At 42.4% G+C, this 26718-nt stretch overlaps 1 protein-coding gene across 6 annotated transcripts in view; it reads right to left on the bottom strand.

Moving 5' to 3' along the window:
- Zmym6 (zinc finger MYM-type containing 6) overlaps nt 1–15600 on the bottom strand; it is a 47267-nt gene extending 31667 nt beyond the window's left edge. For 2 of the 6 annotated variants that reach the window (XM_028861617.2, XM_037202938.1), the window contains exons 1-2: nt 15130–15325; nt 14146–14302 (exon numbers count right to left, since the gene is read on the bottom strand). In XM_028861617.2, the coding sequence (XP_028717450.1) occupies nt 14146–14235 (90 nt within the window). In that variant the 5' untranslated portion in view covers nt 14236–14302; nt 15130–15325. Of the gene's footprint in view, nt 1–14145; nt 14303–15129; nt 15326–15513 lie in introns of those variants that run through there. The other 4 variants (XM_028861619.2, XM_028861620.2, XM_028861621.2 and 1 more) reach the window with 4 other exon arrangements.
- Nucleotides 15601–26718: the final 11118 nt, after the last annotated feature.

Here is a 26718-nt window from a genome sequence, read left to right as displayed (position 1 = left end):
AAAGGCATGCACCACCACCGCCCAGCTAGGAAATCATTTTTATCCTTAATATAATTATTTTAAATGTTAGAAAATGAAGCTGGCTGTGGTGGTTTGGCCTATTAATCCCAATACTTGGGGAGACTAAAAAGAGAGATACCACAGGTTGTTGGCCAGTCTGGGATATATAGTGAGGGATATATCCAGGCCAAGGTATGTTGTACAGGGTGAGACTGTCTCAAGAAAAGAAAGTTTGAAAATGTAAGCCTTAAACAACAACAACAAAAAATTGTTAATATAAAGCTGCTTTTATGCTAAAGTCAATCACCTTATTTTTTTTCTTGTCTAAATGACCTGATATATTTCAAAACAAAAGTTGGGGGGAAGGGTGTCAGACTTGGTTTGCAGCTTAATAAGAGTGCCACTGGGTCCCGTTCCTATCATCACATAATGTAGGTATGGTCACCCTTGCCTGTAATCTCAGCTCTCAAAGAGGAAGAGATAGGAAAATGAGGTCATTCTTAGCTATAAAGTTTCAGGCTAATATTTATTAAACTATTTATTGATACATGCAAAGAAGTGGAGGCACTATATCACTTTCTCCTGTTGTGGGAATTCATTCCTTTCAGCCAATGGCTTTGAGGTACAAGCCCTAGGGTGTGGCTTTGTCTATGTATGTGACCCTTGGAGCTGAGAGAGAGGACTTAAGCACTCTCTTGGGTGGTGAGGACTGGGTCAGGTGGCATGGAGCAGTTTGCAGTTGGTCCCCAGCTCCCCTGGGCAGAACGGCAGGACTCAGCAACTGGATCAGCGATGGCATCTTCCTTAGTCTCTATCAGTGAGAGTATTATCCCCATTTTATACTTTAATAAATTCTTGAGATCCTTTAACAGACTCTCATGGTTTCACATAACAAGTGGCGCCCAATGTGGGGCATGAACCTGTGACCCTGAGATTTAGATTTGCATGCTCAGCAGGGCGGTGGTGGTGTGCACCTTTAGGAGGCAGAGCCAGGTGGATCTCCGTGAGTTTGAGGCCAGCCTGGGCTACAGAGCAAGTTCCAGTAAAGGTGCAAAGCCACACAGATAAACCCTGTGGGGGGGGGGGATGCTCTACCAATTTATCAGAAAGAATGCTTAAGATTTTAAAATTAGTTTTATCAACCTGTAATATTATCTATCTAATGCTCCTGATATAGCTCCCTAGAGTTTTTGTTTTGGGTTTTTTTTTTTTGGGGGGGGGGGCGGGGGTCTTGTTTGGTTGATTAGTTTTTTTGTTTTGTTGAGACAGGGTCTCACTATTTAGCCTTGGCTGGCCTGAAGCTCCCTATATAGACCAGGCTGGCATCAACTCCTAGAGATCCACCTTCCTCTGTCTGAGATTAAAGGCATACCATCACGCTTTATTTCCTGAGTTTTAAACTTTCATTACTTGCAGTTCCTACCACCACATTTCTGTGGTGATATTTTGTTTGTGATCTAACAAATAAAACTTGCCTAAAGATCAGAGTGCGGAGCTAAGACACTAGTTAGCCACAGAGCCAGGAACTGGTGGCACACACCTTTAATTCCAGCACTAGGGAGGTTGAGACAGGCAGTGATATGGCTTGGCAGAGAAAGGAGGGAGGAGACAGGAACTAGGTTTCTTTCAGGCTGAGGAGTTGGAGAGGTAATAAGTGGTGGCTGGCTGCTCTGATTCTCTGATCTTTCAGCATTTACTCTGATATCTGGCTCCGGGTTTTTATTAAGACCAATTAGGATTTAAGACCAATTAGGTTTCATGTTATACATTTCCTGTTCACTGGTTTCAATTTTACCAAGTGAAAACAAGCAACCAAGATGCCTTTCAATCTATCTCCAAACCACTTAGCAAACTCTTACTTAGGAAAGGCAACCTTTCTAACTAAGTGTCAGGACTCCTTTCCCTCTTATCACTCTATCCAACCCCCCTTACTTTCCTCTCTCTCCATCTTGGTTTCTTCTTCCTCTCTATTTATATATTAATATGCTGTTCCTTTAGAAGCTATTACTATTCACCCATTCCCCTCCCTTTACAGTCAAACTTTAAAAGTATTTCATTCTTGGGCTAGTGAAACAGTTCAGATGATAAAGGCACTTGCTGTGTGTACTGATACCAGCATAGTGAGGTATTGCTGAGACCTGACCATGTTTTGGGAAACTGTGGAAGGGTTTGGGGCTCGAAAAGCCATTGAGTGTTAAGAGCTCTGTGGGATGCTCTGTGGGAACTTGGAAGATAGTGTTGAGAGCAGTGCAGAGGATGGAGGCCTGACTTGTAAAACTTCAGAGGGAAGTTTAAAGACCCTATTGGGGCCACATGTTATTTTGAATTAAGAGTTTGTGGTTCTCCTTAGCTGGGGCTGAAGAATCAGCTATGATTAACAAAATACCAGAACTACTAAAGTGAAACTTTGCTTTACTGGAAACTTGATGCTGGTCAACAGGAGCTAAGAAACCATTGGTGATTAAGAAGAGACCAGCATCACTGAGACGAAATCTTCTGGGAAGTGTTCCCTAAGCACAGAGAAGCTATGTTCCAGAGGTAGCCAAGGTTGTACCTCATGCTGGCAGCTGGACTTGGTAATGTGTAAGTGTCACCCTGGTGGTACTGGTTTTGAAGGCATGAAGGGGTCATGGAGAGCAACTGAGGCTTGGCACTTCGAGAGGCCAGAAGAGGTCATTAGTGAAGGTGCAGCCTCAGTGGCAGGCAGAGGCCCAGGACTGAGGGGTCAGGCAGAAAAGTTGAGGCTTGGCACCATGAAGAGAGCCTATGAGAGGCTATTGGTGAAAGTGCAGGCCAGCTGCAGCAGAAGACCCCAGCATTTTTAAGATGCCAGAACCATAGACAACCAAGACACAGCAGCAGCAGTGGAGTGGAGCCAGCCAGAGCCTAGAAGACGAGCTGTGTGTGCTGCAGTGGGCAGAGATGGACAAGTGACCGAAACCCTTTGGAGGAGCCCAAAAGATTGAGTGGATCCCAGACTTCAGAAGACTGAAATGTGATTTGACTCTGTGCCCTGGTTTTCCCCTCTTGAAGTAAAGTACTTAACTGGAGCCCATAGTTAAGAGACTGTGAATTTTAAAAGACTTTGAATTTTAAAATACATTGACTATTTTAAAGGGACTGAAATTTTAATGTGTTTGAATTTGTAAAGACTGTGGGACTTTTAAAAGCTATTTATGTTTTTAATGTGAAATCTTGGGAATGAGTAGGAACAGAAGGGTTGTGGCTTAATAGTGATGTGTTTGCGGGCCAAGATGACAAGGGATCAATTATACTGTTTTGTTTTGGGTTTGTTTTTGTCTAGTCTGTGTGTCAACTTGACATACCTAGAGTCATCAGAGAGGAAGGAGCCTCAGGTGAGGAAATGCCTCCATGCGAGATCCAGCTGTAAGGCATTTTCTCAATTAGTGATAAATGGGAGAGGGCCCAGTCCATAGTGGTTGGTGCCACCCCTGGCCTGGTGGTCCTGGGTCCTATAAGAAAGCAGGCTGAGCAAACCATGGAGAGCAAGCCAGTCTGCAGCACCTTTCCATGGCCTCTGCATCAGCTCCTGCCTCCAGGATCTGGCTCTGTTTGAGTTCCTGTCCTGACTTCCTTCAGTGATGAACAGCAATGTGGAAGTGTAAGCCGAATAAACCCTTTCCTCCCCAACTTGCTGTTCGTCACAGTGTTTTGTCCCCACAATAGAAACCCTAGCCGGGCAGTGGTGGCACACACCTTTAATCCCAGCACTCAGGAGGCAGAGGCAGGCAGATCTCTGTGAGTTTGAGGCCAGCCTGGTCTACAGAACAAGTTCCAGGACAGATTACAAAGCTTTCTCTCAAAAAACTCACCCCCCCAAAAAAAGAAAAAAGAAAAAAAGAAAAGAAAGAGAACCCTAAGATACTGTACAAACCTGACCTGAGCCATTTCTGATCCCATGATGGGAAGAATAAACTCAGGAAAGCTACATCTGACCTCCACATACACATCATGGCACATACATACCCACACTCACACACATCAATACACATGCACAACTTTAAAAACAAATACTTCATTTTTTCTCTGTGGTCTCATTTTGATTCCCTCTTGAATTCAATGTAATGAGACTAGTCGTTAAGACTATTTTAACACAGCCAACCATTTCACAATTGTTAACCAAGTAGCTGCCCTTAAGTTCCATTACTACTTGGTCTCTTGTCAACATCTAACACAGTCAATGATTCCAACATCTTTGATTTCCTCATTTCATCACTTTTTGTTTTTTATATTTACTCATTTATTAGAGTGTTCTGCCTGCAAGTATGTCTGTATACCACATATGTTCCTGACAACCACAGAGGTCAGGGAAGGATGTCAGGCCTTCTGGAACTGATGTTACAGACAGTTTTGAACACCCATGTGGCTGCAGGGAATCAAACCTGGATCCTCTGCAAGAACAAATGTTCTTAACTGCTCTGTCATCTTTCTAGCCCTCATCACTACTTTTTCAAAAATTTATTCTCAGGCTGAGAGGTAGCTCAGCAACTGTAGACAACCTAAGTTCAGTTCACAACTGCCTGTAACTCCAGCTCCTGGAGAATCTGCACTTATGGTTTCCACAGACACCTGCACTCATATGCTCATTAAAAATACAAATAAGAGCTGGAGAGATGGCTCAGAGGTTAAGAGCACTGACTGCTCTTCCAGAGGTCCTGAGTTCAATTCCCAGCAACCACATGGCGGCTCACAACCATCTGTAATGGGATCTGGTGCCCTCTTCTGGCCTGCAGGAACACATGCTGTATACATAATAAACAAACATGTAAATAAACAAACATGTAAATAAACAAACATGTAAAAATACAAATAAATCTTTTTATAAAGAAAGCAGCCTTTAAAAGATTTAAAAGAAATATACTGGGTCTAGATATATGGCTCAGCGGTTAAGAACACTCAATGACCTTCCAGAAAACCTGAAGTTCAATTCCTAGCATCGACATAGGCAGCTCACAACCATTTCTAACTCCAGATCTATGGGGCCTAGGCCCTCTTCTGGCCTCTGTAGGCATCAGGCATGTGTGTGGTGCACTTACATACACACAGGCAAAACACCCACACACGTAAAATTTCTTAAAATTTATTGTGACTCTTCCACTCTGCCAATTCCCCTTGAACTCAAAGAGATCTGCCTGCCTCTGTCTTGGGTACTGGGATGAAAAGAATAACCACACACCTGGGCTATCTTTTTGTTTGTGTTTTATGACCCAGTGAGTTTCATTAGTAAATATGCAGTAGACAATGTCTGTACCCTTGTGAGGTCTTTGGCAAAGTTAAGAAAGTAAAGCCTTCATAAATTACCTTAGTCCCTACAATATCCACTTTTCTCCTTATTGTGGCAAAATAGCTGACAGAGTTAAGAGAAAAGGTGTTTACACTGGCTACCAAGGATACAGAGTTCATCATGGTAGGAAGGAATGCCAACTGGGACTTCAAAAGCATCTATTATATTCAAGATTAGGAAGCACAGCAAACTATATGATCCCCAGGACCTGCCCAGAGCAACCTACTTCTTCATCTAGGCCCCACCTCCTAAAGGATCCACACCCACCCCAAAAAGCACCACTATCTGGGAATCAATTGCTTTGAAGGAAACATGCCCCACAGAAGTTCATGTATTTAAACAGTTGGTCCCCAGCTAGTGGTCCTGTTTAAGGAGTTTATGAAACCTTTAGGAGGTAGAATCTTGCTGGAAAAATCTAGCACCAAGGGCTTCAGATTTTATGGCCTAGCCCCACTACCTGTTTTCTGTATGAACGACAATGTGACCAGTTAGCTTCCTGCACTTGTCACCATGATTTCCTAACCACTGCCATGTCTTCCCTCATCATAATGGACTTCATAGCTCTGGAACCGCAAGCCAAAATAAACTCACTCCTTCCTAGTCTTGGTCATAATAATGCTGCATCACAGCAAGAGAAAGGAAACTAATTAGGGGACATTTCATATTTAAACCGTGACTGTGCCCCTTAAAAGTAAAGGCCAAAAGACAGCTCTCTTTCCATGAACTAAAGCTCCATGAGGTCCATATCCTGAGAGTTCTTACTGAACCCACTATGCTGGGGGACTGCTCTGACTTCCAGCTTCCAAAGCCATGAGAACAAGTTTCTACTGTTTGCTGGCGATGGAGCTCAGATCATTTATTTAAGATATGCAAAGCCCTGGATTCAATCTGAGATATTAACAAAGCAATGTCTCTCATAACAGTACAAAAGAGACAGAGGCAGATAATCTGCCAGGAGTCCAAAGTCAGCCCCAGCTACCTATTGAAGTCCAGGCCAGCCTGGGCTACAAAATGAGACCACAACTCAAAACAGCAACAACAAAAGAAAGGTTTGTGTAGTTTACTTTTTATTTGTTTTTCTATGTGTGTAAGCTGTTGGCACACATGTTCCATGATGAGTATGTGGAGGGAAGAGAACAACTCTGTAAAATCAGTTCTCTCCTTCCAACTTCACATGGGTTCTCGGACAAACTCAGGTTACGACGCTTGCTCAGCCAGCCCCTTGGCCCACCGAGCTACCTCAGGGGCCTGGTTTATAATAACGCTACCAGTCTACAGTAATGTTGCCACAGGAGGATGAAATGACTTAGACGGTACTGTGGTCTGTCTCCTCTGAAACTCATGCTGAAATTTGATTCCTAATTGGTATGTTTACATAGAAAAGTTGAAAATTTCATGGAGTCCCATCACAACACAAAGAACTACAGACAATTAATGACTATTGGGAGACAGAATGAGCCTCTCCCAGGTATAAGCCCTCTTTTTTTTTTTAAGGCTTTTTTTTTTTAAATTTTTCATTGGTGTTTTACCATGGGTGTTGTGTCCCCTAGAACTAGAGTTAGAGACAGTTGTGAGCTGCCATGTGGGTACTAGGAATTAAACCAGGGTCCTCTGGAACAGCAGTCAGTGCTCTTAACCTCTGAGCCATCTCTCCAGGCAGGCATAAGCCCTCTTACTGGCTGTCCAAAGCAAAGTGGTCAGCCCAAGAACTATATATACACACACAAACAACAAAAAAGAACTCAGGAGGTTGTATTTATATATTTGTGCATATTCTCTTCTCTCTCTCTCCTCTCTCTCTCTCTCTCTCTCTCTCTCTCTCTCCAATAAAGAAAAAGAGGCTTTCAACTTGGAGGGGGATACAGGAGGGGTTTGAGGGAAGCTGCCTGGGGAGGGCTAAAAGGAGGAAAGGGAGAAGGAAAAGTGATATAATTGTATTTCAATGAAAAATGCTTTTATCCTTTTAACTGAAAATAGTTTTTCATATAATATATTCTGATCACAGTTCCCCTCCCCCAACTCCTCAGATCCTCCCCCAGCTCCCCATCCACCCAAAACAATACCCTTTCTTTCTCATTAGAAAACAAGCAACTAAAAAAAAGAAACAAAAAAGGACAAAACAAACAAACAAAAAAAGCCAAAGAAAAAGTACAAAGAGCACAAACAACACACATTTCCACACACACAGGAATCCCATAAGAACACAAAATCAGCCAGGCAGGATGGCACACACTGTAATCCCAGCACTCAGGAGGCAGAGAGGCAGGCAGATGAGCTCAAGACAAGCCTGGTCTACAGAGCTGAGTTCCAGGACAGCCAGAGCTACACAGAGAAACCTTGTCTCCAAAATAAAACAAAACAAAAACAAACAGTCCAGAGAAGGATTATGAGCTGAAAGACCTCCAAGTATTTTGTGTTGGCCATCTACTGCTAGGCATGGGGCCTGCCCTTAAGTCTGGTTTGTTGTAGAATATTACTTTATTTTTGTAAAGATGTGTTACATTTGTTTCACCTTGCCTGCCTAAGGCGCCTGACTGAAAGCCAATAGCTAGACAGGAGAGCGATAGGCAGGGCTGGCGGGCAGAAAGTAAGTAGGAGGAGGAATCTAGGCTCCAGAGAGGAGAGAGGAGGGAGAAACAAAGAGAGGGAGGGAGGGAGGGAGGGGGGGGGGGGGGGGGAGGGAGGGAGGGAGACAGACGCCCAGGGCCGGCTGGCCAGCCAGGCAGCTGCCAACCAGCGGCCAGACATGGAGGAAGCAGTGAAAGTAGGACATACAGAATGAAAGGTAAAAGGCCTCGAGGCAAGACACAGATGAAGAGAAACAGGTTAAGTTCTAAGAGCTAGTAGGACAAGCATGAGATAAGGCTGAGCATTCATAACTAATATGAAGTCTCCATGTCATGATTTGGGGGTTGGTGGGTGGTCCAGAGAAAGCCTGCTACAGTGGTTCATGGACCCAGTCAAACTCTGCTGGAGAAAACCAATTCTTCCTTTGTGAGTAGTGGTCATTTAGGTTAGGGGCCTTGTATCCACCTCCCCTGTCAGCACTGGGAACCCATCTGGCTCAGACCTGTGCAGCTCTGTGCATGCTGCAACAGACCTGTGAGTTCCTATGTGCATCAACCCTGTTGCGTCTAAAAGGCCTTGTTTCCTTGGCTTCCATCCCCTCTGGCTTTTACAATCTTCCTGCCTCCTCTTCTGCAAAGTTCCCTGAGCCCTGAAGGGAGGGATTTAGTGGAAACATCTCATTTGGGACTGAGTGTTCCAAGGTCTCTCATTCTCTGCACATTGTTCAGTCTGGGAGTGTCTGTATTTGTTCCCATCTATGCAGGAGGAAGCGGAGAAGACACTAACCTATGAGTACAGCAGATTGTTTCAGGAGTCATTCCATTGCTACACTCCTTTAGCAGAGTACTGTAGGATTGTTTTCCTCCAGGTCCATCCAAGCAGTATCAGGTATGAGTTGCATCACATGGATTGGACCTTAACTACAACCAGCTGTGCCACTGCTGCACCAGTGTGTCATATAGGCAGGTCACTACCGTAGATGGCAGGGTTAGTAAAAAGAAAAGGAGAAAGACATGTGACTCCCATTAACAGTCTTGAGGAGCAGTGGGACTCCTTGGAGGTAATCAGGTTATGAAGACAGACTGGTTTCTTTCTTACAGTACTGGTCTATCCCTTCTGTTTGGTCTGTTCCATACACACTTACTTGCCCTTCCACCTTCCCATCAGGAAATAACACAACACCATATACACTTGCCAGGAAGCAAGCAGTAAGCAGTTCAGTACTGTTAAGAACTAGTTTGTGCCTTGCGGTGGTGGTGCACGCCTTTAATCCCAGCACTCGGGAGGCAGAGGCAGGCGGATCTCTGTGAGTTCGACACCAGCCTGGTCTCCAAAGTGAGTTCCAGGAAAGGCACAAGCTACACAGAGAAACCCTGTCTTGAAAAAACAAAAAGAACTAGTTTGTGGGAGGAATGTGGAAGAGTTTGGAACTTTGAGCTGGGAAAGCCCTTGAATACTCAAAGCAGAGATTTAATGTGTTATTATGAAGGGAGCTAGGGTGAGAAGAATGCTAAAATAAATGTGGATAGTGGAGACCTGACTCATGAAGTTTCAGAAGGAAACAAGGACTCTGTCAGAAACTGAGATGGGCACATTCATGTGATATTTTAGCCAATAATCTGTTTTTATTCTGCCTATGTCCTGAGAACTTAAATGAAGTTGATTGAGTTTAAAGGAAACAGACTAATTTGCTGCTCAGAAAACAGCTATAATTGTGGTGGTCTGAAGGAGACTGGCACCCACAGGCTCACAAATTTGCATGCTTAGTCCCCCGTTGATGAGCTACCAGAGGGTAATTAGGAGATGTGGCATTGTTGGAGGTGCGTCCGTGGGGTGGGCTTTGAGGTTTGAAAACCCTGCAACAGGCCCAGTATCTCTATCTACCTGCTGCCTGAGGATCAAGATATAAAGCTCTATGCTACTTTTCCAGCACCTTGCATACTCTTCCTGATGACCTAAGTAAAGCTCCAGGACCTATGTCAGTCAGTTCATAATCACCTGAAACTCCAGCCAGAGATCTGATGCCCTCTTATCTCCAAGGACACTCAAACTCATGTGGCACACACAAAGACACACAGACACACACACACAGAGACAGACAGACAGACACACACACACACACACACACACACAGTAATAAAATTCAAAATTAAAGCTGGGTGGTGGTGGTAAATGCCTTTAATCCCAGCACTCAGGAAGCAGAGGATCTCTGAGTTTGAGGCCAACCTGTCTACAGAGTGAGTTAAAAAAAAAATCTAAAATTAAATACATAAAAATATTAAAATTTAATAAATTAAAGAAAAATTTGAACTGAGTGTGGTAGTACACACCTTTAATCCTAGCACTCCAGAGGCAGAGGTAGGCAAATCTCTGAGTTTTCTAAGCCAGCCTGGTCTACACAGAGAGTTCCAGGCAATCAGAACCATACATAGTGAAACCCTGTTTAAAAAAAAAAAAAAAAAAAAGAGGCAAAAAACACTGAATAAAATACATCTATTACAGCTGGTTATGGTGGCATGTGCCTTGAATCCCAGCACTTGAGAAGTAGAAGGAAGAGGATCAAAGATGTCCTCAACTCCTAGTGAGTTCAAAGCCAATTTGGATTACCCAAAACAAACACATAGAATTTTCATTTTTATCTTTTAGTGAACTGCAAAAAGTTTCCAGGAGCACATATTAGAAATGGGAAAGCTGACCAATGACAGTGAGGAGGGAAACCAAGGCTAAACTTGAGTAGTTTGGACAGCACACTCCAATGTTTATGATTTACTGTATAGGAGGAAACTGGCCGAAATGGTAGAGTACCTGTCTAGCTTGTGCAAGACCCTGGGTTCAAGCCCCAGCACTGGGGATAGGGTGGAGGGTGGGTTACTATTACATCTGCAAAGAATAAAATGGCACCACTACAGTGTTTTGAAGGACTGCGTGAGTGAAGGCTGGGCAAGTTGCAAATGGTTCACATGAAAAATAATGAAATGGGGAAACATATTTTAAAAGCAGAACCCAAAAAACTTGGCAAACAAATGGTTACACTAGGTAAGGCAAGAGGAACCATTTGCCAACTAAAGGGCACGTAAATACACTGAAAGGAGAAGTATACTGGAGGCCTCCACCACTCACTCCAATTCTGCAAACACCACCTTCCAACCCTCTCGCTCACTGTGACTAGAGCGAAGAAGAAGAAGGCATGGAATTCATGAGCAACAGCAAACCTAGGGGGCATTCCTGTGCTGGAAAGATCCTGCTTGAGCTGGTGTGAGAAGTTAAATCTTACTTTTTTTGTTTGGTTGGTTTTTGGAGACAGGGTTTCTCTGTGTAAGAGTCCTAGCTGTCCTGGAACTCACTTTTTTTGTTTATTTTTTTGTTTTTTGTTTTTTCAAGACAGGGTTTCTCCGTGTAGTTTAGTGCTCTATAGACCAGGCTGGTCTCAAACTCACAAAGATCCACCTGACTCTGCGTCCCAAGTGCTGGGATTAAATGCATGTACCATCACACCCCGAATTTATTAATTTTTATTATGTTTAAATACTATTGCTTTGTTTCTACAATAAGGTCAGTAACTAAAGAGCGCAAAACAAAACAAAAACAAAAAACAGCTAAAGAAAGTAAAAAAATTTCTTGCCAAAAGAACTGACTCTCTACAAGTTAATTTTGTGTCTAATCTGTCTTTAAGGAACAGCCACAGTGCTTCCCAGATGCGAATCTGTTTCATGTTACTGTCTCTACAATGAGAACCTGGCATGGCAGCACACACTCACTGGAGAGACGGAGGCAAGAGGACTGGAAGGTAAAAGTCATCCTTGGCGACATAGCAAATCTGAGGACAGCCTGGGGATGAGACTGTCTTAAAAAATAAATAAACTAAAACTAACCCTATAATGTCTCCTGTTGCTCTTAAAATCAAAGTTCATAACAAGGCTCTATTCTGCATAATCTTCTCAATTCAAGCTACATATGGAGGAGCAGGCTCTCTGAAATGTTACTATCTGGGTTTGAATCCTATCTAATGTCTACTAACTGATCCATACACACTGCTTGACTTTTTTGAGCTCTGGCATTCTCATGTGTAAAATAAGAATATTATCATAGATGTGAGAGTGATAATGGGCACACTCTTTTTTTTTTTTTTTTTTTTTTTTTGGTTTTTCGAGACAGGGTTTCTCTGTGTAGCTTTGTGCCTTTCCTGGAACTCACTTGGTAGTCCAGGCTGGCCTTGAACTCACAGAGATCCGCCTGGTTCTGCCTCCCAAGTGCTGGGATTAAAGGCATGTGCCACCACCGCCCGGCAATGGGCACACTCTTAAGCATGCATTGATATTAATAATCATATTAATGCCACATACTATCATATGATACATATCATACATTACACCATCTATTAGTGTAGATAATCATTACCATTTATATATTTGTTTCTTTAACAAAAACAAGTACCAAGGGCTGGAGAGAAGGGCTCAATGGTTAAGAGCACTGACTGCTCTTCCAGAGGACCCAGGTTCAATTCCCAGAACCCACATGGCAGCTTGTAACTGTCTGTAACTCCAATTCCAGGAGACCCAACAACCATGACAAAATACCAATGTACATAAAATTTAAAAAAAAAAGTACCACATTTACCATGACCTTTTCTCTTTTCTCATTCAGAATACTGAAAACCTGATTAACCCATCGTCTTAGACATTTTTTTTTTATTTTTAAAGATTTATTTATTTATTTTGTATACAGCATATATGACTGCAGGCCAGAAGAGGGCACCAGATCTCATTACGGATGGTTGCTGGGAATTGAACTCAGGACCTCAGGAAGAGTAGTCAGTGCTCTTAACCTCTGAGCCATCTCTCCAGCCCGTCTTAAGACGTTTTTTGTATTGCTTTAAAAAAAAAAAAAAATCATGCTGGGCTAGAGAGATGGCTCAGCTGTTAAAGGCTAGGTTCACAACCAAAAATATAAGAAAAACCATGCAACAGATCATTTATAAGGAAAGGAGTTTTCTCATAGTTCTGAGGGCTGTAAATTCCAAGATACAGGGGATGCATTTAGTCAAGTCTTCTAGTCACATTATAATGTGACAACGGGTGGGAGAGTGCCCAAGAATGAACAAGACTGCAAGCCAAGAGCAGCTCAATTGACTTTTACAACAAACTCACTCCTGGTAATGACAGAATCTGCACTTAGGATCATCACCCCCAGCAACGCTGCATCATGAGTTAAGTTTCCAGTGAATGAAATTTGGAGGGTACATTCAAAACATGACACATGCTGGGCGGTGGTGGCGCACTCCTTTATCCCAGCACTCGGGAGGCAGAGCCAGGCGGATCTCTGTGAATTTGAGGCCAGCCTGGTCTACACAGCAAGTTCCAGAACAAACTCCAAAGCTACACAGAGAAACTCTATCTTCGAAAAACAAACTAACAAACAAACAAAAAAAAAACCCACATCTAGTCATTTTGGACCAGCACTGAGAATTGAACACAGATCCTCACAGTGCTAAGAATGCACTCTACTGCTTAACAACATATCCCTCAGCCTTCATAGCACTCATCTAATGGATGGAAAAAAAAAAAAAAAAAAAAAAAAAAAAAAAAAAAAAACAATTATATCAACTTGTAAACCAGAAGCTGTCGACTACCATTTTCTCCAGACAAAAAAATACTAACTTTCTTTTTTTTTTTTTTTTTAAGATTTATTTATTTATTAGGTATACAGAAGAGGGTGGCAGATCTCATTACAGATGGCTGTGAGCCACCATGTGGGTGCTGGAAATTGAACTCAGGACCTCTGAAAGAGCAGTTGGTGCTCTTAACCTTTGAGCCATCTCTCCAGCCCAAAAAATAGTAACTTTCAATATTTTAAAAGTCAAGAGAGTCGGGCAGTGGTGGTGCACGTCTTTATGCCCAGCACTCGGAAGGCAGAGGCAGGCGGATCTCTGTGAGTTCGAGGCCAGCCTGGGCTACAGAGTGAGTGCCAGGAAAGGCGCAAAGCTACACAGAGAAACCCTGTCTCGAAAAACCAAAAAAAAAAAAAAAAAAAAAAAAAAAAAAAAAAAAGTAAAGAAAAGAAAAAGACAAAACAAAACAAAAGTCCAGAGAGCCAGGCAGGCCTCACGTCTTTAATCTCAGCACTCTGGAGGCATCTGTGAGTTCAAGGCCAGCCTGGTCTACAGAGCAAGTTCCAGAACAGCCAGGGCTACACAAAGAAACCCTGTCTCAATAAATAAATAAATAAATAAATAAATAAATAAATAAATAAATAAAGTCACGAGAAGTGCTCACCTGTGCATCATCAGGCTCCTCTTTAATTCTGTCCAGAAGCCCTTGTTGTATCACTGGTTTGTCACATCCACCATCCAAAGGTTCTTTCATTCTAATTGTTATTCAGAGTTCTCCCTTTGAAAACGAAGATTTCTTCTTATGATGGACAGCTAGACTCCTAAACCATAAGATAAAGGATTGGTACTCGGATTTTGTTCTCCTTCACGCTAATGTTAATAGTTTCATGCTGGAGCATTTGAGCCACAACCATTCCAGGACTGACTATTCTTTCTGCTCCTGGGTTAGCTACCTTCCAATGAGAAAAGTCTCACTTCCCTAGTGTCTTAGACAAGCACTATGGTCTTTAAACTATGTTGAAGGTTGTTGAGATGTAGACTGGCCAAATGAGCCAAGGGATTAGGAAGCTACTAAGCTCTTGGAGAGTTGGACTCAGTACAATTCCTGATTGCATGGGCACTGACTTGAGACCCAAGTCAGCTTTGATTTCTCAAAGTGAGGCAATTGCCTCACCTTCCCCTCTAAATTGGCCTGCGCTGGAATCAAGAGCCCTTTTCTTGGCTTAAAGCCAGTTCAGAGCCTAAGATGTCATCATAAGTGCACACTAAGTTCCGGTTTGCAAGTGGACCAATTGGACGTTCTGGAGCCTCCATGGAGGTCAGGCCTGTCTTCCTATAAACCAGTGGCTCTCAACCTTCCTACTGCTGTGACATTTTAATACAGTTCCTCATGCTGTGGTGACCCCCCAACCATAAAATTATTTCGTTGCTACTTCATAACTGTAGTTTTGCTAGTTATGAATCGTAAATAGCTGAGAACCGCTGCTACAAACAACCTTCCGGTTGTTCTCCAGATTCCCAAACGTACAAATGAAAACTTAAAAGTGAAAAAGAAACCTTCGCTAAAGGCCTCTTTCATCAGCCCAAGCCAGCCAGAGAAACAACGGATTTTTAAAAGCCTGTCGCGAAGCCGGGGTCGAGAACTTACCACCACCTGCCACTGCTGTAACAATACACAGGTGTGTATGCCTCCTCCGATTGTCGCTAGCTCTCTGACGTTCCCGTTCGCAACCAGAATGCCCCAGCCTGTCCCCAACAGCCAGCGGAGGAACGCAGTGTCAACCGCGGCGTGCGAGCCAGCAGCGCCCGTCAGCCCCAGGGAGCCCGGACCCCACCGCAGCGCACGACGCCGCCGCCGCCGCCGCGTCACTCCGCCCACGCCTGAAGGTGCCCGGCCAGTCGCAGGAGATTACCCAGCTCCACTTGCGCCGTCGGGTCACGTGTGGCCACGCCCCATTGGGACACGTGGTGCAGCGTCCCGCCCACAAGCCCACAAGTCCGGGCGGCCTCCTGGACCCCGTCGTACACCCACCTCCCAGTCACCTAGCGGCTCCCGAAGGGACACGAGACTGAGGGGTCACAGGAGCATTCAAGGTCCCCAGTTCAAATTCCTCCCCTGGAATCGCCCGAGGCTTCGCGAGGCAACGCCTTGCTAACTGCGCCTGCGCACTCCTGCTTCTGTGCTAGCCCTAAGGTAATTGGCCGTTCCCAACCGTGGTTCCCGCCCTCTTTTTTCCCATCATGCCCTAGGCCTGGAGCCTAGTGGCCGTCCCAGCGTTCTCACTTCGTTTATGGCTGACTTCTTAAAGAGACGGAGATTGGGCCAGGAAAAGGTGGAAGGAGGAATTTGCAAAAGGAGATCAGGAGTGTTAGATGGCACTGTATATTCCCTGTTCTATTCTTTTTTTGTTGTTGTTCTTCTTTTTATTTTTCGAGACAATGTTCTGTGCAGCACTGGCTGCCCTAGAATTTTCTGTAAACCAGGTTGGCCTCGAACTCACAGAGATCCTCCTGCCTCTGTCACCCGAGTGCTAGGATTAAAGGTGTGCTCCACCACCGCTGGCCACTCTGTTCTGTTCTATAATGGCCTTCTCCTTAAAAAGAAAGATGCTAGAGAACATAATACTTGGGCATTTATTAATCAAAGTTACTGCTATACAATTATGTATCATTCCACATCATAGTGATGGAAACTAATATGGTATAAATTTTTGTCTGGAAAAATTAAACTTTGGGCTTTTTTATCCAATATTGTTTTTGAGATATATTTATGATTTGTGAAACTGTTCTTTATTGTGACTGCTGCATAGTATTTTTTCTATATTTATACTCTTATGACTATCCATGATTCAGTCAATATGGCTGATAGATTTTTATTATTGAGACAGCATCTAGCTATGTAATACAGATTTGCCTCTATTTGTTATTCATTGTGTTTCCATCCTTCAACATATATGTTGAAATAAGAACTCTCAGAATGTCTCCTTAGTTTTGGAAATTGGATGATTGCTGATAGAACTAGTTAAGATAAAACCAGAGGCTGGGGAAATAACTCAGTGGATAAATCTCTTGCTACAGGAGCATGAAGACCTGAGTTCAGATCTCCAGAATTCATATAAAGCTAGACACATTTGTAATCCCAGCATTCCTACAAAAGATGAGAGACAGAGACAGGAGGCCAGCTAACCTGGAGGATACATACATGTGTGTGCCATATGCATGCATGCACACACACACACACACACACAAATTGGTTTTGTTTTTACTTTTTTATTTATTTTTGAGACAGGATTTCTCTGTGTAGTTTTGGTTCCTGTGCTGGATCTCACTCTGTAGACCAAGCTGGCCTTGAACTCACAGAGATCCGCCTGCCTCTGCCTCCCGAGTGCTGGGATTAAAGGCATGTGCCACCACCACCCTGTAGCTGGAAGTTTTCCTGTGTCCCACCACCGCTCAGACCCAAATAAACATACAGAGGCTCATATCCATTATGAATTGCATGGCCATGGCCTATGGCTCAAGCTTCTTGCTAGCTAGATCTTGTAACTAAACTCAGCCCATTTCTATTAATCTGTATGTGCCTACATGTTTCATGGCTTTACCTGTGTGCCATTACATGCTGTGCCCTGGACAGTGGGATAGCGTCTCCTTTCTCTCCTTTCTCTTCCCACTATCTATCTCTCTTGGATTTTCCCACCTGAAAATGAAGCTGTATTTATCAACCAGTCAGAGCAACACATATTCACAGCATACAGAAAGATATCCCACAGCACCACCTGGCTGTTTTTAATTTTTTTGAGCTACATATTTCTAATATACAGTGTTACAAAATGAACATTACTATTTAATTAATTTTTATTTATGTGCATTGGTGGTTTGCCTGAAATATGTCTGTGTGAAGTCTGATCTTGGAGTCACAGACAGTTGTTAGCTGCCATGTGGGTGCTGGGAATTGAACTGGGGTCCTCTGGACGAGTAGTCAGTGCTGTTAACCACTGAGCCATCTCTCCAGCCCCAAACATTGCTATTCAACAGTGGAAGAATAGTTGCTTAGCAAGGGGAGCTCAGACCAAAACAAGTCCAAAACCCAGCAAGGCAAACACCACCAACTCCTAAAGCTCAGGTCTGAATCTGAGGATCTTGATGGACTCATCTGGACTCCAGGAACTCAGGTAGCCCTGCTCCGCCAGCTCTGCTGCAAGCAGAACACACCTCTTTGCTGAAAGCTCCACCCTTGCATACAGCTTTCCTTTATTTTTCTTTCTTTCTTTTTTCTTTTTCTTTTTCTTTTTTTTTACTTTATGTTGGGGGCACAAAGCTCTTTGCACCCACAGATCACTAGGGAAACCAAGAATGTTAAACATACACGGGGCCTCTTCTCATTGGAGGAGATAAAATGCCTGTTTTCCCATCCAGAAAACTGGGAGTGGATTTTTTTTTTTTTAAAGATTTTTTTATTTATTTCTTACAGTGTTCTGTCTGCACATATCCCTTCAGGCCAGAAGAGGGCACCAGATCCCATTAATAGATGGTTGTGAGGCACCATGTAGTTACTGGGAATTGAACTCAGGACCTCTGGAAGAACAAGCAGTGCTCTTAACCTCTGAGCCATCTCTCCAGCCCCTGGAGTGGATATTTTTAATGACCTAGAGACCTTTTTGCTATCTATGGAGGCAGACCTCACTCAAAATGTTTGTCCCAGACTCTTCCTTCCTAGATCTTTATCTTTAGCTCCCAGTTAATAGAACCCATCCTTAGAGAGGAATGTTACATGTACTTTATAGCCTGCTGAACTCTGTGCTATCTCTGTCAGAGACCACACCAGATTCTAGGCCTTTTACCTATAGAACCCACCCTCATGGTCACATGTACTTTGCAAAGGAATTTCTATGAAGTCATACCTTAACCTGGATTGGAATGATTGTTGCCTGGAAACCTGTTCCAAAATTGTCCTGTGTTTTAAATATGCTGTCAATGAACTGCCTGGCATCAGACCACCTGAAGTTTGATTCAGGTTGATAAAGTAAATATGAATGGAGTTTTCATTCTCACCTCTTCGAAGTTTGTTTTCGTGCCTGCTGTGACATCTGCGGGGAACCCCCTCAATTTTATTTATTGGAAGAGTATGTGCATGTCCCAGAATACAAGTGAAAGACAGAAGCCAACTTTCAGGACTTGGTTCTCTCCATTCACCATGTGGGTTGTGGGGGAACAACTCAAGTTGCCAGGCTTAGCCCCAAGTTCCTTGACCTGCTGAGCCTTCCTACTGGCCCACATACAGTTTTCTTTGGTGAATATCCCATGGTTCTGGCATCTCCAGCATCCTGAGATTTCCAGGTCTCCAGTGCTATGCAGGCTTCATTTTCATAGGTTCATGTAGTGGCTTCTCGAGGAATTTCAACTCTGCCACACATTGCCTGGCCACAGTGGCTCTTTGGAAGTATAATACAAGATTCTGTGATACCTTCAACCTCATCTTTCATTCTGTCAAAACCACTACCACGTAGATGATGCTGCCAAACAGGGTCTGCGAGCAGTGGACTGCCATTGAAACACCCTCTGTGACGACCCTGGGAAAACACATCCCTAAGCTGTTGATGTGGAGTAGCAGGAACCCTTTCAGTGGTGATGTAAGTTCAGGCTCACTCCTTTCTAATAAAATCGCATTTTCACAAAAAGAAATCTTTGCTGAGCCAGGTGTTGGCCTGGGGTGGAGCACTTTTGCCATCAGCGCAGTGCAGGGCAATAGGTTTCTCGTTAACACTTCCAACCCTTTTTCAGCACCCAGCTTTGCTGCAACATCAAACTTGCTTGAACTTTTTATTTTGGAATGTGCATGTTTTTTATCTCTCCACCACCACTTCTGGTACGAATGTTATGTATGTTACTTGCTTTGTTGCTGTGACAAGTGCCCTAAGAAGTCACTGACAGAAGGAAAGGTTTGATTTGGCACACAGTTTCAGGGTGCTCTATTGTCATGGAAAGTCATGACAACAAGAGCTTGAGACAGTTGGCCACATTACAAATACAGTCAGGGAACACAGGGAGATGAGTGCTAGTGCTCAACTAACTTTCTCCCTTTTGGCCCAGAGTTAGGATGAATCTTTGCCCCTCAGCTAACCAGAAAAAATCCCTCACAGACAAACCCAGACACTTGTCTCCAATTGATTCTAAATCCCATCAACTTAATAAGATTAACCAACACACTGACACACACACACAAATGTGTGCATGCAGAGGAAGAAAAGGAAGGAAGGGAAGAAAGGAGAGAAATGAAGAAATGGCCTCAGATAATGCAGCCTCAAAGTAAAGACCAAATCCAGAAAGTAACTGTTTATCAGGAAAGATTTACCCGTGATTTGTTGGTGCTGATATTGACAAAATGGTGCTTCTGAGAAAAATTGTGCCACCTCCATCTGACACACCCATTCCATCCCATTCTAACTTTCTATCTCAAAGAGAAGAATGGATATGGTTTGGTGGGCATGGAGTAAACCATAAAAAGAGATTCATAAAATGCTCACAAATATTTAAGAGAGTTACATTGGCAAAAGCACAAACATGGACTTTAAAGGGCAAAGACAGTACCAATGAGAAAACGTGGAGCATGAAAGAATACAAGGATGTGGTGATATTTTGTTTGTGTTCTAACAAATAAAGCGTGCCTGAAGACCAGAGTGCAGAGCTAAGCTGCTAGATAGCCATAGAGGCCAGGCAGTGATGGCACACACCTTTAATCCCAGCACTAAGGAGGTGGAGACAGGAAGTGATATGACTGGGTGGAGAGAGAAATGTAAGGCAGGAGGAGGCAGGAGCTCAGGGCTCTTTTAACTAAGGATTGCATAGAGGTAAGAACTAGTGGCTACCTGCTCTACTTCTCTGATCTTTCAGCTTTCACTCTGATATCTGACTCTGAATTTTTATTAATAAGACCAATTAGGATTCATGCTGCATATGGCACCCAACTTGGGTCACAAATTCACCAAAAAAGCCACTTTTGTGTGGCTTTGCAGCCACCAGCATAGGCTGGAACTACATGCAGCCGAAATCACTACCTTGCTAGCTAGATTTTCCTTTTCTTTCACAAGCCCTCTGAAGGAGTCTGAATTTTTTTTTTAATGTTGTAGCCTCTCTGCAGCAGACTCCACAGGCTTTTGGGCTCCACAAGCCATAGGAGTCAGCCACTTTCACATATTCCCTGTGCAAATGGCTGACTCTTTGGTTTCTTCCTTCTCCTTGTGAGTTGTGGCTCTCCTTGGGCCCCATCATCAGGCTCCTGCCAAACTTGGTTGCTGCCTTGAAAACCCACTTGGGCTTCTACTGTCCTATGCAGAAACACTCAGCCTCACATCATCATAATCGTTGTCAGCAGATTTGGTGAGAAAATTGGGAATTTTTAAAAGGAGGAATTAATTAAAAGAGAGATTTTTTTCCCACATTAAAAAATGGGAAATAATTTTACAATGAAGGGAGTTAGATCTTTGTTTGATAATATGCTAGATGGTTTGAAAATGGAGCAATTAAATGAGAGGATAATTAATTTAGATAGGATTTACATAATGTTAATTATAAATATTATGTTTGAACATTTTCATTTATCATTAAAAAAGTATGTCAGTCTGAATGCCAAGATAAAAGTTTTAGAAAAACTTGTTAAAATAGATCATAGAGATATTCAGACCAAGACAGAGGAATTTAAAAGAGAACCAATCTCAGCATTGCATTATAAGATTATAGATAAACTGCCTAAGGCTTTCCAACAACCAACCTTAATTTTTTTAGTAGCCTTATAGGAACTGCCAAATGATAGATATCCCCCAGACTGTGTAAGAGCTGAATGAACTCTTGTGCAAATGTTAGATTTGAGGAGATTCAAGGAAGTGATAGTCTCATATGGCATGCATTCAACTTTTGCGAAGCAGATGTTAAACTCGTGGTCAACCTGTAATAGAATTATCCCTCAAGAATGGGGAGATTTGGGCCGGGCGGTGGTGGCGCACGCCTTTAATCCCAGCACTCGGGAGGCAGAGGCAGGCAGATCTCTGTGAGTTCGAGGCCAGCCTGGGCTACCAAGCGAGTTCCAGGAAAGGCACAAAGCTACACAGAGAAACCTTGTCTCGAAAAACCAAAAAAAAAAAAAAAAAAAAAAAGAAAAAGAAAAACTATATATAAGTACAATAACTATATATAGTATATACAGGCAATAAATACATCAACAATGTCTAGTAGTTAAAAGGGAGGTTTATTTTGTGGGGTAACTTATAAGTGAAGGGATAGTTTACAGGGTCTGGGAAAGGTGTAGCTCAGTCTGGCGGTGTTCTCTCAAAAAAAAAAAAAAACAATGGGGAGATTTGGTTACAGCAGTCTTGGATCCTGGTCCTCAGTTACAGTGGAGGACCTGGTGGAAAGTTGAGGCTAAGGCTATTGAACAATGAAATAGAGCTAGGTGTATGGAAATTTCCCAAGACCAACGTCTTGGAGAGGGAGATTATGTGAATGTAGAAAGGCAATCTCTATATGATGACCACACCATGGCTCTATGCCATGCAGCAGCCTTGACTGCTTGGGACATAATTGAAGAAGTAGGAAAGAAAATTGAGTCATTTACTAAAGTCATGCATGGCCCCAAAGAAACCTTCACTGATTTTTAACAAAGATTGACTTCAGCAGAGACTTCTTAATTAGAAGAGATGATAGTTCCTCAACCATAATGACCTGTCCCAACCAGCGGGATCTTCAGCAGAGACCCTAGAAGAAAGAATGGCAAATGAAGGGACAAGAGACACAAAGAATTGACAGCAAGACAGTATTCTGATCAAGCTGCAAAATTTTATTTTTCTCAGGTGGGTTTTATAGTAAGCAGACCAGGAAACTTTCTTTGGGAAAAGATCGGGGGACTGTTGCCAAGCAACCCAACCAAGCAACCTAACCACAAAACATTTTTACTAGTGGTCACTGTAGCAGAAAGATAAGGAAATGTTAAGTTATTTTCTAATAACTCAGGACTTGTCCAGGCATGTCAAAAGTTTCTGGTTAGGGGCTCAATACTGGACAACAGAAACTTAATTCAGGCAGGCGATATGACATGGCTCTTGAAACTGTCCTCGGCAATGACCATTCAATTTAAACTAACTTATACAACTAACAAATGCATCTTATTTGATCAGATATAACTTAATCAAATGGGAACCTCCCCCGAATTAGGGTTGGGAAAGGTTGTTTTTGTTTTTCAGGAGAACAAAGCATCCAGCTAAGGAATCTGAAGACCACTGGACAAATGAGACATCTGAAGAAAAAGAACAAATCATCCAATTTACAAAAAAAAAAAAAAAGAATAAATTGGCCCGTTGGTATATCACATTTCTTTTTCTTTTTTCTTTTTTTTCTATCGAGACAGGGTTTCTCTGTGTAGTTTTGGTGCCTGTCCTGGATCTCACTCTGTAGACCAGGCTGACCTCAAACTCACAGAGATCCATCTGGCTCTGCCTGCCGAGTGCTGGGATTAAAGGCGTGCACCACCAACCGCCTGGCTGTATATCACATTTCTAACAGGATAAAATTTTGTAAATCTTCCTAAATGTTTATTTCTGCTGTTCTCTGCAGACACATAAAGCAAATGGTCTTTTTGTAGTTCTAGTCAAATTAAAAATTAAAGCTGGCTTTGGAGTTGGAGTGTGGCTCTCTCCTTCTCCAAACCCAAGCATGCTTGTTAAAGCAAAACCCAAAATTTCTGTCTCATGTCAGAAGAGCCACTGATATGGGACAGAAGAAAAAAACAAAATTAAGGGACTCTTCTATTGCTACTAATCTCACGATCCTTTGGTTTTATTTTGACTCTTTAAAGCTTTTCTTAAAGTATAAATATTATCCCAAAACTTATAAGTAATATATATACATATTGTGGGGCATTTACCCACCACCCCCACAGTTCCCCAGAGTTTTCTTGAGTGCGAGCAAGAGGAAATATTAGATAGAAGGATAGCGGAGAATCTTGCGGAGATAAACAGATAGAAAATAAAGGATAGCCTTGAGAGGGCCTGGAACCTATTCCAACGGGCCCGGACTGTCTCTGGTCCAGGGTTTTTATAGGGACGCCAAGAGGTGGAGCAAAAGACCTCCTCCCCCAGCACAACCAAGTGCAGACCATCTCAGACACCTGCACTCAGGCCCGTGGTCCTGATCATCCTCTATTCGGACCTGCTGGGTAAAGCCACGAGGAACCCGAGAAAGGGCTCCCACAACATATATTTTAAACATTTTGTCATGATATTAATGGTCATATAGAGTACTAACTAATTCTAGAAAAAGGCTTCATCTAGCTTCCTGTACATGATTTCAGATTTGAGTCTCTATCAGGTAATGGAGAATTAAGTTTTTGTACTCTGGTTGTATATAACAAATATTGATCCTTTAACCTCTTTGAGATCTGAAGCATATGACATTTGAAATGTTTATTTTTCTACAATGAACCATGACCATGCCTAACAGCAACTTTTGAAGTCTCCAAAAGGGTGATGGGGCCTCACAATGACGATCCCACATAGACTGTGATGATAATGCTATTAAGCTGACAAACACCACCCAAAGATCGGCTGTTGCTGGAGGACTTCTCTCCAGGTTCCCCAAGCCCCGCAGTCCCACAATCCACTTATAAAATAACCACTCAGACGCTTATATTACTTATAAACTGTATGGCCGTGGCAGGCTTCTTGCTAACTGTTCTTAAATTAACCCATTTCTATAAATCTATATCTTGCCACATGGCTGGTGGCTTACTGGCGTCTTTACATGCTGCTTGTCCTGGCAGTGGCTGCAGTGTCTCTCCTCCTTCTTCCTGTTTCCCCAATTTTCCTCTCTCCTTGTCCCGCCTATACTTCCTGCCTGGTCACTGGCCATCAATGTTTTATTTATATAGAGTGATATCCACAGCACTCCCCCTTTTCTTCTTTTTTTAAAAAGGAAGGTTTTAATTTTAACATGGTAAAATTACATATAACAAAATTATCAAGCAAGAATTACAGTTACAATATTAAAGAAGATGTCCTATCTATCTTATATTTGTGAGTTTAAGGTTTTATATCTAACTTATCTTTTATCATAACTGAGGAAATTACAACTATCTAGTCTTTAACCACATCAAAGACCTGAGAAGGAACATAATGGTACCTGAGAAATGGTAGATGGATGCAAGCAACTTTCGGGAATCTTGCAAGAGTAGACCAAGACAACTGGCAGCCTGGACAGTCACCTAATATTTTTCAGCATTGTTGGTGCATTCAAACTGGCTACAGGCCTACAGTATCTGACAGACCATTTTTAGAGGCAGGAATTCTGAAAGACCATCTTACCCTGTCTTGGCAGAGTACAGTGGTCGCTTTCCTTGTGTTTCCTTGTGTTCCAGGAAGGACAGCATTGCATTCGTACTGTCAGCCGTCAAGGCAAGGGCAGTTCTTTGCCCAGTAGGCCATTTTGTGCGAAGAAGACAAACTTCCAAATGGAAATGTCTTAGAAGCCCAACATTCCCTCAGGATCAAATTGGTGCAGCCAGGAGCAATTGTGTCTCACGTCAACAGAATTTTAAGTTATTTAAATGCCATATTCTCTAGGTCTATGAAGTGTTTGAAGATTACCTATCTATCTGAAATATATCTATGTATACCTAGAAGACTTAACTAACATGGCTACAAATATGATTATCATAGATGACTAATTATTAATCTATTTTTAATTATCCATTACAATTTTAAATGAGTTACATAAACATAAAACCTCAAACAAGAATAGAAATATATATGTACAGTATAACAAAATTAACTTCAAGTTTGTATCAATAAACTAAAATTTATACCAATGTAAAACATGTTAAACATAAACTAAAATCTATACCAATGTAAAACATTTTAAACAAGTTGTTCTTTAAAAGTAGATTCATTAATCTACCTTTTATCTTATCATCTCTATATCCTCCTATATATCTATATCATATCCCCTTTTCTTTTTTAGAAAGAGATCACATTTATAATCAACCTGTTTTAAATAAAAATATTGGTTTTTCTCTGTCCCACACCAGAGGGCTCTTTTGATTTGGGACACAAGAATCTTTTAACCATTTTTTTTTTTTTAAAGCAATATGTCTGGGTTTAGAGGGGGAGTGAGCCAATTCCACCTCTAAAGCCAGCTTGGTATATTTGGGAATTTGGGCGTAGCATCTCTTACTACTTCTTGCTGGAGGGGGGCGCTGTATCTTATGGGGACGCAAAGAAAATTTTAGGCCTATGGGGTAGTCTGTGAGGCTGTATTGTGTGAACCAGTTGCCTTGAAACTGCTCTGGATGTTAGATTATCTGGGCCATGGTGTCATCAGAGACCTTTTAGGGGGTCTTGGCTGGTGAAACTTGATGTATCTTAATCTGGAACAAATCCACAGCCTCTGGCTTTCTGTGGAAACAAAAGCAGAACCTCTTTTCCAAAGTAACATATCCTTATATCTAAATTTTGAAGTCAAGGTACCTTTAAAATTTACATTTTGGCATAACTGAACAGCTTTTACAATCAAATGTTTTTCTTTAGTTACGAATATCAAAGACAACATAATCCTGATTTTATGTGTGATAGCCATCTTTACGTGGCTTATTACCTTTACTGTTTTTTTAAACACTTTATTTTTAGATACTATTTGTTTATATAACGGTATATATTTTTTCTTTTAAGCCTACTACATTTTTACATGCATTATAAACTACTTTATCTGAATCAGTCTTATTGAGAACTTATTGGTTTAAACTGTAGCCTTTTAAGCCAGAAACAGCCTGTGGCTGCTGGCTCCGCCCACTTCAGCTTCCCAACATGGCGGTGGTATGTTTTCTGCCAGCTCTGGGAGCCAATTATCAGAAATAGTGGGTCTATGTTTTTATTAAAGTAACGTGTAGCCCAGAAACCTCTTTAAAAAAAAAAAATACTAGTAAAGACTAAATATACCACACAGCGTAATGTGCCGCTGGCAGACACCTCATTTCCGCCATACTGCCGGTCAAACGCAAACTCCAGGAACCCGCCAGTGTTCAGACCCGCGTTTTGCGGCATCTAGCTGCCGGTATGAGACTAGAAGCAGGAACCTGTTTTTGGCTCTGTTTAGAATTGGTTACTAAACATTCTCAGGTTTAAGGTGGAAACTCGAGCAGTTGGGCGCCATTTGTTGCTGGAGGGCTTCTCTCCAGGTTTCCCAAGCCCCGCAGTCC

The sequence above is a fragment of the Peromyscus leucopus genome, chromosome 2, assembly GCF_004664715.2.
Source record: "Peromyscus leucopus breed LL Stock chromosome 2, UCI_PerLeu_2.1, whole genome shotgun sequence".
Classification (NCBI taxonomy): Eukaryota; Metazoa; Chordata; class Mammalia; order Rodentia; family Cricetidae; genus Peromyscus; species Peromyscus leucopus.
Note: the sequence above shows the minus strand (reverse complement) of the source record. Positions and strands in the feature narration are given on the sequence as shown.